The 12373-nt window shown below is 40.1% G+C and overlaps 1 protein-coding gene across 2 annotated transcripts in view; it reads right to left on the reverse strand.

Moving 5' to 3' along the window:
* KYNU (kynureninase) overlaps window positions 1-3883 on the reverse strand; it is a 61060-nt gene extending 57177 nt beyond the window's left edge. Inside the window, exons 1-2 of one of the 2 annotated variants that reach the window (XM_030488808.1) lie at window positions 3738-3883; window positions 3594-3640 (exon numbers count right to left, since the gene is read on the reverse strand). Coding sequence is in view for 1 of the 2 variants with exons in the window: in XM_030488807.1 (XP_030344667.1) it covers window positions 3738-3755 (18 nt within the window). In the remaining variant the exon portion in view is untranslated. The remainder of the gene's footprint in view (window positions 1-3593; window positions 3641-3737) is intronic. The other variant, XM_030488807.1, reaches the window with a different exon arrangement.
* Window positions 3884-12373: the final 8490 nt, after the last annotated feature.

The following is a 12373-nucleotide window of genomic DNA, read 5'->3' on the forward strand; positions in this document are numbered from 1 at the left end:
CCATGGGCTTAATAAGTAAATCAGGGTTTCTTTCAAGAAACCTTGAAATAGGCACTTGGAAAGTAAATCTACCTTTTGTTTCCAAGGCCTTATTTCTTTGATTTGCAATACTAGTATGGGTATCTGATTAAAGCATGTCCACTCCATACTCACATAATCAAGATATAGTCCTCTATCTTTAATAATGAGCATTTAATGCAAATTATGATATCAACCCTTGGAGAAGGGGCTGGAAATCAAGTCTCGCTGACTGTCTTCTTCCAGATAAAAGAACCACACAGTAGTCTGTGCAGTCTTTTCTACATAGGTAGAAAGTCTTCCCACCTGAGGTAATGTCTTTATTTGCTCCTCAGGGACATAGCTCCTGAAGTAAGAGGAGTTGTCCTGAAGAGGAGTCATCCTTTAATCTCTCTAAACAGATGGCTCACTTGAGTTAGGAATACTTGTTCAGTGATGCTCACTTCCGCCAGTCCCTAAGAGAGAGACCATGCAGTGTTGATACTGCCACCACTTATCTTATTTCCTGTATACAGCCTATGAGGAAGGTTTGGGATCCTCTAATGTTTATCTCCTGGGGTCCACGCAGGCAACGCCAGCTAATTCCCCAGTAATTTATGATCAGGAGATGGGTTATAATGGTGCTTGAAGGACAGTGTGGTTCTGTACACCAGATCACTCTCATCTGGTCAGTAGATTCTCTGCTTACAGCATGAGAACAGAGCACAGCATCCTAATATTTGTCTTACTAGCCACAATTTTTCAGTAAAGACACAAAGTTATTGTAGTGGATTAATGGCAGTCATATTCCAGGTCATCCACTGACCTGTTTGGCAAGCATAGATGGGTTCTGTTTCCATTTGAGGCCTGACTCAAACCCCACTGAAGTCAGTAGGTGTCTCTATTATGGACAAAAACTTCTGAGTCAGGCTTTTGGTTCGCTGTCATTGCTGTAGTTTGGTGCATCTGATCAATGACTTACCTTTATTGTGATTCTTATTTATATTAAATTTTTACAGAAAATATAATATCAAATACAAAACTCTAGAAGCCAAAAATGATTAAGTGCTTAGAGGTATCTGATTTACTACCAACATTATGAAATAAGATAAAACTACTAAAATAAAATCAATCAAAATCCTATTGAGGAATGAAATCCCCGAGATCCAATTCTGAGAACAGAATAATACTTTTGTCCTTCGAATGGGAATTAGGATTCATAGAGAGCTAATCCCAGAATTGCTTGGGTTTTTAGTTTTTCCTTTTTTTTTCTCTACTGACTCACATTATTGGATTTTTAATTGCAGAAGAAGAGAGTCCCATTAGATTATTTTACAGTAGTTCATAAGTCATTTGTTGTTCTCTATAGGTAGAGCAACTACATTTGTATAAGAAGAGCACACCTTTATTCCATCCAATTATCTTCATTTAACCAAAAGCTGTATTCTGTATCCTCTTCAAATTGAAATTCAGACCCATCAGTGTAAAATGTAATTCCCACCTTGAAAATCACAGACTCATGGAATGGTTAGGGTTAGGGTTGAAAAGGACCTTAAGATCATCTAGTTACAACCTCCCTGCCATGGGCAGGGACACCTCGCACTAGACCATGTCACCCAAGGCTCTGTGCAGCCTGGCCTTGAACATTGCCAGGGATGGAGCATTTACCACTTCTTTGGGCAACCTGTTCCAGTGCCTCACTACCCTCACAGTAAAACACTTCTTCCTTATACCTGATCTAAACTTCTCCTGTTTAAGTTTGAACCCATTCTCCCTTGTCCTGTCACTACAGTCCCTGATGAAGAGTTCCTCTCTGGCATCCTTGTAGGCCCCCTTCAGACACTGGAAGGCTGCTACAAGGTCTCCACGCAGCCTTCTCTTCTCCAGGCTGAACAGCCTCAGTTGTCTCAGCCTGTCTTCATACAGCAGGTGCTTATCATCCTCGTGGCCCTTATCATCCTCTTGGCCCTTATCATCCCCCTTATCACCCTCGTGGCCCTCCTCTGGAATTGCTCTAACTGCTCCGTGTGCTTCTTACATTAAGGACACCAGAACTGTAGTCTTACAGAGGTAAGACTGGTCTGTAGTTCCCCGGGTCTTCCATTTTCCCATTCTTGAATATGAGGGTTATATTTCCCTCTTTCCAGTTGTCGGGAACTTCACCTGACTGCCATGATTTTTCAAATATGATGGACAGTGGCTCAGCAACTTCATTAGCCAGCTCCTTCAGGACCTGCAGATGGATTTCATCAGGTCCCATGGACTTGTGCATTCAGGTTCTTAAGATGATCTCGTGCCTGAACCTCTCCTACAATGGGCCTCAGGTCTTCATTTTCATAGTCCCTGCATCTGCCTTCCAAGACTTGAGTGGCTTGGCTAGAGCACTTACCTAGGAAGACTGAGGCAAAGAAGTCATTGAGAACCTTGGCCTTCTCCAAATCCAGGGTAGCCAGTTCTCCCATTTCCTTCCAGAGAGGGCCTGCGTTATCTCTAATCTGTCTTTTGAGAGAAACATACCTATAGAAGCCTTTCCTGTTATCTCTGACATCCCTGGCCAGACTCAATTCTAACTGGGCCTTAGCTTTCCTGACCTGATCCCTAGCTTCCTGGACAATGTCCCTGTATTCTTCCCAGGCTGCCTGTCCTTGCTTCCACTTTCTATAAGCCTCTTTTTTCCTTCTGAGTTTTCTCAGAAGCTCCTTATCCATCCATGGAGGTCTCCTGGCCTTGCCCCATTTCCTTCTTGTTGGGGTGCAAAGCTCTTGAGCTTGGAGCAGGTGATTCTTGAATATCAGCCAGCATTCTTGGGCCCCCTTGCCCTTTAGGGCTTTATCCCATGGAACCTTACTGAGCAGGTTCCTGAAGAGGCCAAAGTCTACCCTCTTGAAGTCTAGGGCAGCAAACTTGCTGCATGCCCTTTTCACTGTCCTGAGGATCTCAAACTCCACCATCTTGTGATCCCTGCAGCTAAGGCTGCCTTGGAGCATCAAATAAACACTATTCCTTATCAGGATTTTTTTTTTTCGGACAATTTACAGTAAAAATAATCATAATCTTAAGAAGTGAAACAACTTGCCTTCACCACCCACTCCAAAATAAAAAAAAGCATTCAGATGTTTTTTTCTTCCTTTTCTTGAAACTTTATTACACTTTTTGACATAATAGATATAGATGACGAAGTCAGCTTTTTTTTTTTTTTACTTGCTTCGCTCTTTTATCTCTTCCACAGAATTTGCCTGTGCTGCATACTTATACAATGTAAAGAATTCACTAATGTCTGTTGGCAATCTTTCATTTTTAGAAAGACCATATGCAATTTAAATTAAGAAAACAGTCATTATTGAATATTTTATCAGCACAGATACCAGCCTCACTGCTTCATCTCCCATTTTAAAACTATAAAAGACAATAGGTAAGCATTAGTCAGACACAAGTGACAAATATCCTGTTTTGTCCTTTATGCATAATTTACTGACTGAATAGAAAAAAGAATGTGTGAATATTAGCAATCCATCTTATCAAAGTTACACAAGAATGCCCATTAGGCTTAATTATAAGACTGATAAATTGTCCTATTTTTAGATCCACTTACTTACAATATTTCTATAAATCTACCCCTCTGTTTATAATTGTATATTGATGTCTATTAAAAAAAAAAAAAAAAAAAGAAAACTGAGAAAACTGTGAAGTCCCTTTGCCCCCTTAAACATTTTCTTTAAATATTCCAAGATGTTACTTACAGTCTTTCTACCCAGCATGGCACTGACAATGAATCCCTACTTAAAAAGCTGTATCAATATCCTCAGAGAAAATGTCCAATGTTCTGCACCTTCTGCCCTCCAATAGCTGTTTACCAGGTTGCTAAATGCAGCTCAGCCAACAAACCTTTGATATTTTAAAGTTAGTGTCCAATGAAATCTTTGGAAGGAAAACTGGTGGTGTGCACATGTATAAGCATACAAGATTGCAATACAGGTCCATGCTGTCAAAATCCACCCACTGAAAGCACCAACAGCACTCTGAATTGAAGTTGCTTTAAAAAAACAAAAGAAAACCACAGAAATGCACAGCACATAAGGCCTGATTCTCCTTCCCATCTTTACATAGACAAAATTTCTTTTGTGGGCACAATTTTGCAAAAGAAAGTTCCTAAAAAACATAGCCCAAAGCAGTGCACATTCTAAATTAGTTCAGGTTAAATACACTTCAGTGTATTTGTTTAAATTACAGAATTGCAGAGAAAGAAAATCTAAACATTCATAGTTTACCCAACAACAGACACACAACTGTATAATTAAATAAGTTATATAGCACAGTGTTGCAGCTGCAGCAAGGGAATGTGACAGAGAGGAATTATAATAAACTCAGTTACTTAGAGTAAGTTAGGCACACATTGACCTTCATGTCAAGAAGTGCTATGGTGTTAAAAGTAATTTTACATACAAAACTCAGTTTCCCCCTCCACAGTGAAACCACATTACCCAGCGGCTGGCAACTGTCCTGAGAGAGAATGATGAAATTTTTGTGCAAATACTTAGCGTTGCATGAAGACAGCCACAGTCACATGCCTGCTACTCCAGACTTTGACCCACACAGTGACCAAACACATGACCTCTGAGAGTTAACCAAAAACCAGACATATATATGTACCGGGGTTTTTTGTTATTATTGTTTTTGTTTTCCCTCCCACCTTTGACACCATGGCAAAATTTAAAGCTCTGATTAAATTAAGGCGGCACTCTTCTCCCATACAGGAACAAGAATACACACATAATTACAATGAAAATGGTTTTAAACCAAAATCTTTCACTTTAGTGGAGGAGCAGATAGATAGTGTAACAGCTAGAAGTTAGCAATGTTCACAGCTGCATGGCAGAGGGAGTGGCGGGAATTTACACAGAACATGGATTCACCAGGGTGGAAAACAGAAGAATTAGAGGAGAAATTAAAGAACAAAGCTGATCTCTCTTTATAAACATTATCTCAAACCAGTCATGTGCTAGCCCAATCCCCTCAATTCAAGCTTGAATGACACCCATCCCTACACATAGCTAGAACATAATCATCTGGAAGCAACAAAAATAGTTTTGCTCTACTCAGCCTCTGAAGTTGGGGGTGGGGAGCAGGAAAACGGGAAAAAAAAAAAAAAAGAGGAGAAATAGAGAAATATGGAGGCAAAGAGGTTCAGAGTCGTGGACTAAAAATGTAATTTTGACATACAACTCTATCCTGGTGTTCTGCATGCACAGACCCCTGCAGTAATGCTTGTTTATTATCTGCATTTCCATTTTAAGTAAGCACCAATATATTAGACACTCTTGAACTGTAATTTTTCATCTTTGCTAGAAAAAAAACAAGACAACAATCATACAAAGCATTTAATATTGACCCAAAATAAAGCTAACCTTTATCCATCATTTCCTGAAGTGTTGTTACCCTGTTTTGCACTGTCAGATGATTTTTTGGACCTCCCATTTACTTGCCTTGTTCACTCCACCAGCAAGGCAACAGGACTGCTGCTCAGGAAACTGTATCACCAGGAATTCGGGCTAAGAAAGAGAAGTAGGAGGTTGAGGCACTTCAGCTACTGAGGCAAGAGGGATCCAATGTCCAACTCACCTCAAAAGGGTATTTATTTCTTATTTAATTGGCTGTCTAGGTCAAACCAAGATGAAATGCACTGCAACTTTTCATTTGCCAGTGGAAATAAAACTACACGAACAGTAGAGTGAAAATTTTCCCACTGCATTTTCCTTTGAAAAACCTGAATTTTACCTTTGGTTGTCAACGGTATCAGGAAAGCAGCTATGCTTGCAAACGCCACAGGTTTATAGACTTTCATGGCAGTACGAATATTGACCCCTTCTTCCTAGCTATGCTTCTTAACTCTTCAGATGGAATGAAAGAAAAACAAAGACAAAAACCTTTGTCCTTAAATTCAAGGCTAAAAAAAATCAAAAAACATTTCTTCTTGGTACCTTTTTTAGCTGCAGAACTAATCTAAGGGTCTGCATTTTTTTTCCTGTGATGCTGTGAAGTAACCAGAGGGCTGGTAAGGGAGGAGGAGGCACTGCAAGCCATAGCGAGACCAGTGTGCAAGGGAGTAAGCCCACAAGAGACAGCCAAACTCCCAGCAGGCACTGGCTGATGAGAAGGCATAAAGAGAAGGCATAAAGTTCAGTATAGGGCAGCCCTGCCATCACTGTCTCAAAGGAGCTGTTAGGAGAGTGATGGAGAAGCAGTGACATTTGACAGACATTTTAGAGAAAAAAAAAAAAAAAGAAAAGAAAAAGAAAGAAAAGAAAATAACTATAAAATTGAAAAAGGATGTGCAGCTTTTTGGGAAGATGAACTCCGTATGTCTGGAAGCAAGGGTTGTATGGGGTGCATGGGGTAAAGAAGGAATTAAAGGGTGGACAGGCAAACACATTTCTCCTACCAACAGGTTCCCTGGCTCATTCAGAGGAGGTGCTTAACCATGTTAAGCCACTAACTGCCAGACACATCCACAAGCATGCTGATACTGCTTTATCTCATCCTTCACCCTAACCACTATGATACCCACCTGGCATCCATTTCTGCCAGTCCCAGGCTCACTGGAGCACGTTTGAGCCCTTGTTATGGGAGCATTGTCCCCTGGCTGAAAGAAACTGTGTGAGCTTTTCCACAGGAACACCAATCAAACTTGTAATAAATACATTTGATAAAACACATGCTTTCTTCTCAAGACATGTGACAACAACAAATAACCAACGGTGCCCTGAAGCAAGCCACTCCATGCCAGGTGGGATGCCAGGACACTCGGTTCATCAGGTCATGAAAGCTTGCCTTGGCCCTGCTAGCCCAGAGCACTCTCACTGGCAAGAGGGTAAAGTGATCCAGCAAAGAAAAAAAGATTGTCTTTATCAGAAAAAGGCAAGTCTCACCCAGGATGAGGTGGCCTGGAAGACCCTCAGGCAGGAAAATGCTGTGGTTTCTACAGTCTGAAAAGGAGTAGCAAGGCAACAATGTGTCCGAGCAGCACACACTGCACCTGCCGCACAGAGCCCTGCTCAGCACACAGATGCTTAGAAAAACTCAGGTTGCCTGTATTCGTAAGGCAACTCCCACAGCTATTTTTCAAAGCATACCTTCCACACCTTATGATGGCATGGTGCAGGTCTCAGGCCTAACAGCAGTGACTTGGTAAACAACAGCCTAAAACCTGTGGATTTCTTCCTGCTAGCAGCTTGCTTTCTGCTTCTCTTTTCTCTCTACCCTGTTAACACTTCTGCTCTTCCTAAAAAACACACCTTTTACCTCAGGTCACATTTAAACCCTAGTTGATCAGACTGCCCTATACCTGCTCCCACTTACCTTGTTCTCCTCCTTCCCAAACACTAGGGAGTTACATTTTGGTTCTGAAGTGATCTGAAGGGAACATGCACATTTGGCTTATTTGCAGCAGTTGGTCGCTCTGGTTGTGCAATTCTGACTTTCGGTCTTCTGGTAAAGACTGAAAAAACCTCACTCAGTACATTTAGCTTTACCTTATGGAATTAACTTTCCATAACTATGATCCAGGGTTTGCTGTTTGTTGGGTTTGTTTTTTTTAATTTATGGAGCAGTAATTAATAGCTCCTGCTAATTTATTGGCTGCCTTTTGGAGGGCCTAAGTGACCTCCTGAAATCTTCTTCCTTGTCTGAAGTATTCTTTCCTATTTCCTTTACATTAGACTGTTAGGCACGCCTTCTGAATTACATATGGATTTTTCCCTGTTATGTGACCTGCTTCTAATATAGTTTTTCTTCAGGCTCTGATTCAGTTATCATTTACATTTCTTTCTTCTGAGTCCTTAAACATAATATTTTTCCTTTAAAATTTATTCTTAAAGTAGAGTCTCTATGAAAAAAAGAAAAAATAGAAATAAGAAATTCTTTACTTTTCTGCAGTAACATTTAGGGAGAAATATTCCACCACTGTGCTAATAATAGTAATACACAGAGAGGGACAATAAGGGAATCAGAGTCAAGTGATTTTCATATAAAGAAAAATAACGGTAACTCCCCTCAACTTTGATAACTCCATGGTAGCTGCAACAGCAAGAGAACATATTTTGAATAGATGAAATTTCCTCGTATCTCTCCAAGTTAGCTGCTACTAAGAAAAGATGACTGTACTTCTGATGCTCTCACCAGCATTTCCAGGCCAAATGCACATATGCATATGTTTTAAAAGCCTCTTTCTATAAGGAATGGTTTATCACGGTTGTTTATCTTAATGTTTTTTAAGGGATAAGAGTTTTTTCTTTTTTTTTTTCCTCTTGTCAAATATTTGGTCTTAAAAGTTTGCTTTGGAAAGTGAGGAGATTTCAAGCTGTTTTTACCAAACACAGGGACAGGAGGGGGATGTGTCCGTCCCTTCTCAAGGGAGCAGTAGGATGACAGCCAAGGGTGAAAGCAAAATGGGGAACCTGGCACCCACTTTTCTCATGGTATCTGCTTGCTATGCTTTGCATCACCTTCTTAAAAATAAATGTGAGTGCTTTGGAGATGGATTTCCAGCAAATCTCCCAATTACTCTTTTTCCATTGTCCTTTCAGGCACCGGTAAATGTGTTTGTATATCAGATACAGCCTCTTTCTATACAGCCACTGTTACATCTGCAGGCCCTCACCCACCAAATGATCCCCTGTGTATCCAGACTCTCACAGTACAAGAGAATTTTCAATTGCTTCATCTACATGTAGCACACTTCCTGCCTGTGGTCAGAATTTCTGAGAAAGGGGAGATCAGTGGCAGGCCAGATGCAATGGGATAATACTAACAAAACTTTATTGAGAGGCTCCCCACAGTACCTGAGTTTTCATTTTTTCCTAAATATTTGTGTACCGTGTCTTTTCTGATGCACTTCATACCATTGCAGGCTGACTGATAGCTGAGGACATTAACTGAACTGAGCGAGATAGATAGATAGATAGATAAACGATCCCAGTGCGTTTTCCCTCCTTCCCTTGCCCCCTGTTTGCAGCTCCATAAAAGTGAATGCACTTCACACTTTCATTTTTATTTTTAAGCTCCTGCAGCAATTACCATCTGGAGCAAGACTCAGGAGGGAAGAAAGAAGAAAAGACAGGTCAGAAAATAACAAGCTAAGCTTTTACTAAACATGTATTTATATAAACAAATAAATAAATAAATAAAGATTAATGAGAAGCACCATGCAGATCCAGACTCTCTAAAAGCTGAAACTGCAATGACAGGCGATGACTGATTTAAATAGCATGCTACTCTTCTGGATGGCCTTGAAGCGGTAGAGGAAGCAGTATTACACAAAGGATCATAACAGGCAGCAAACTAGTGTGTGACACCGGAGGGAGGCCACCATTAAAAGCCAGTAGTTACTTAGGAAGGGAATATATTCATACATGGTCTGCGATAAGAAACTCATTTTGAAGCTTTCTATCCGTGGGGGTTTAACAGCACACATTCAAACAGCAGTAGATCTTTTCAGCAAAGCTGAAACTCCTGGAAAATGCTGTAATGCCAAATAACGCAAGAAAACCAATAAGCTCCTGCATCAAGGCCACCGGGGCACAGCATCGCTGTTGCAAGGGGACAGAGGTGAGGAGAAAACATTGTCCTTTATTCACAAACCCTGCCGGTTCTGAGGGATCTACAGATAAGTACCAAACTCTTTCTAGAAGAACTAATACAGATCCCTGTGCCACTCAGAGGAGACTTTTGACATCCATACGCTCCCTCCCTGGCCCCAGATTTAAACGTCCCAGCCCTCCCTACTGCAGATTTTGTTTGATTTGCTAATAAACTGACTATGCAGCAAACCAGACCACTATCTGGTCAAGGACTAAATGAAGCTTTTGCCAATACCCAACTTCCTACCAATATCTATAATCCCCAAATAACCCTCTGCTTGAACCTCCGTTTGCAGGCAGTGACTCAGCAGTCTCAGGGTTCCTATTAGTATTCTCACAGACTTTTCAGAGCGTTTTAAACTCACTGTCTCACTTGTGCTGTGATCAGACCTATCAGTTTGTGGTGAATTGCTCTGAGGAAGGTTACAGGTCTCCGTAGGGACTGTACATGATCTTTGAAAAGTGCATTTCCCTCTAGCAAGTCATGAATGCTCATGAATGATCACTCAAAATATATTATTGAATACTTTAATGCTATACTCTCCTTCTGTGTTATCATATAATTAAAGTATATTAAAAGGTTCCCTAAATACCAAGTGCATTTGCATGGAATAGATTTGTGTTTTCCAAAGCCAGAAGAAAATAGCTTTGTATCATTACAGGATATGTAACACTTTTTCTGCAGTTCTGCAGAATGGATTATAAGTGTTTGACAGTGCATTTTTTTTGATTTTTTTTTTCCCCAGCACCAATGACTGTTGTGATAGACATTAGTTAACTTCTTTGGATTGTTTTTTCCCTTGGTAATGGTCCACAGTCAAAATGAAAAATAAGAACCTTCTGGATCATGTCTTGATAAGGTCAGATCGTAGAATTTTTCTTTCTAGCAATTTAGCCAGGCTCTCTCCTTCCAGAATACATTTACTCAATAATAAACATCTCCAAACAGCCAGGCTGTACAGGCTGGAAACAATTAAGCCAAAATTGGGGAAAGCAGCACATGAATAAGTATTCCACTTTAAAGAAATTAGACTGAAAAATTCAGGAGCAAATGAAGGAAAAACATTTCCAAATACTATTAATTAGAGATATTTGTAAAAATCTGTGCTCATGCACGTACCTTATGCAATTTTTAATATCAAACTATGCAGAAAATATGCTGGGCAATCACAAGCCTGTGATGCTGTAATGCTGTTGTAAAGCATCAGGCACACATTAACTTTTGGGACGCATAATTTAATGTCTAGTAGGAAAACCAAAGAAATTTAGCCAATTTTCTTTAAGCTATATAAAAGGAAGACTGCCAAGCAACAGGCTAAAAGGGTTTGTCTTACCAAATTAGAAAAACGTCAAAAAACAGCATATGTCAGAAGTGAGTTAACAACTTCTGCTATGAAGAAGCTTCATCTCTCAATTAGGAAAGCTATTAAGTAAGTATGTTTAGCTGTCCCAGCTTGTTAGACATCCAAGTAAAATTCCTCTGTAACTACCCAGAGTTTTTATATCATCATGAACATTTCACCAGATCCTAAATTCTATAATTTTGTAATTTTTGCATAAATGCATTTACCTCTTAGACATCACACACTTAATTGCAAATCCACTATCTGTTTACTTGCAATAAGAGAATAAAAAACACCTGTGCCATGATTTGTAATTATGTTATCCTCCTACACCTCCTCTGTCCAACAGCCTCAAATAGTTTATACATAAATTCTAAAATAATTTAGAATTTAATAATTGCACATCATGTCTGAGACATCTCTTGGTGTGATTTTCTCAAGATACTCAACCTAGTACAAAACTGAACTTGGTTTTATAAAGCACTATTTCAATTTGGAAAGCTCACAGCATTTTCAAGACGAATTAATGAACGTTGCTAATAGCTGGATCCGAGTTATAAGGCATTAGGAGGACACAATCATGAGGAAAGGCAATATATAACCTTTAGATGTGACAATTAGAGATCAATTATTAAAGCCAGAGAAGAGCATTCGAAAGCAGCTTCTTCATTAATCATCTCAAATTAGAACGTTTCCTATGCACTATAATGACTTGGGGCAGGAGATATTTGAGTTTTAGGTTCTCAAATAACTGAGCATATCCAAAATCTAGAGTGAAAAGCAGCATTATGAACAGGCACAGAAAGGGTGATTAGACCAGCTGGTAGGTGGAAAATACTGGGCACCAGTGTCTGCTCCCCTGCCACGATAAGAAGAGCACCATCTCGCAGGCCAGAGAAAGTCCTCCAAATGCAAGCTGCAAAACATGCTGGAGGTTTGTTCAGCATTACCCTTCCTGGGCTAGCAGCCATCACTGACCAAATCACCATGTTTATTTGCATATTCTGACAGTTTAGATGATAGCTGGGAGGCGATACGCTTCTACTGCAAGAAAGGTCTTTTGCAAACAGAAATTTTTGACAAACACAGGGAGAGGAGAGCTTTGGTGAGACCCTTTTGCAGTTTAGGCAAAGTACATGACTCAGGAGGAATGATAACCCCTACTCATCCTTATAAAAGCTAAAGCAGGTCCCCTCTAAAACGGCTCTCAAAGCTACTAGGTTTAAGGAGCGCATCTTCAGCTGTGTCAGCAAAACAGAAGCAGGAGCAGCCAACATGTCCTGCAAAGGTATCATGGTCATCCCCAAACACAGTTCTGATGCTCTTAGGGAAATGCCATCAGTTGTTTTTTCATGATGTAAAGTCTATTCAACCTGTGCTTGGCACACCTACCATTTA

The sequence above is a fragment of the Strigops habroptila genome, chromosome 5 (genome assembly GCF_004027225.2).
Source record: "Strigops habroptila isolate Jane chromosome 5, bStrHab1.2.pri, whole genome shotgun sequence".
Classification (NCBI taxonomy): Eukaryota; Metazoa; Chordata; class Aves; order Psittaciformes; family Psittacidae; genus Strigops; species Strigops habroptila.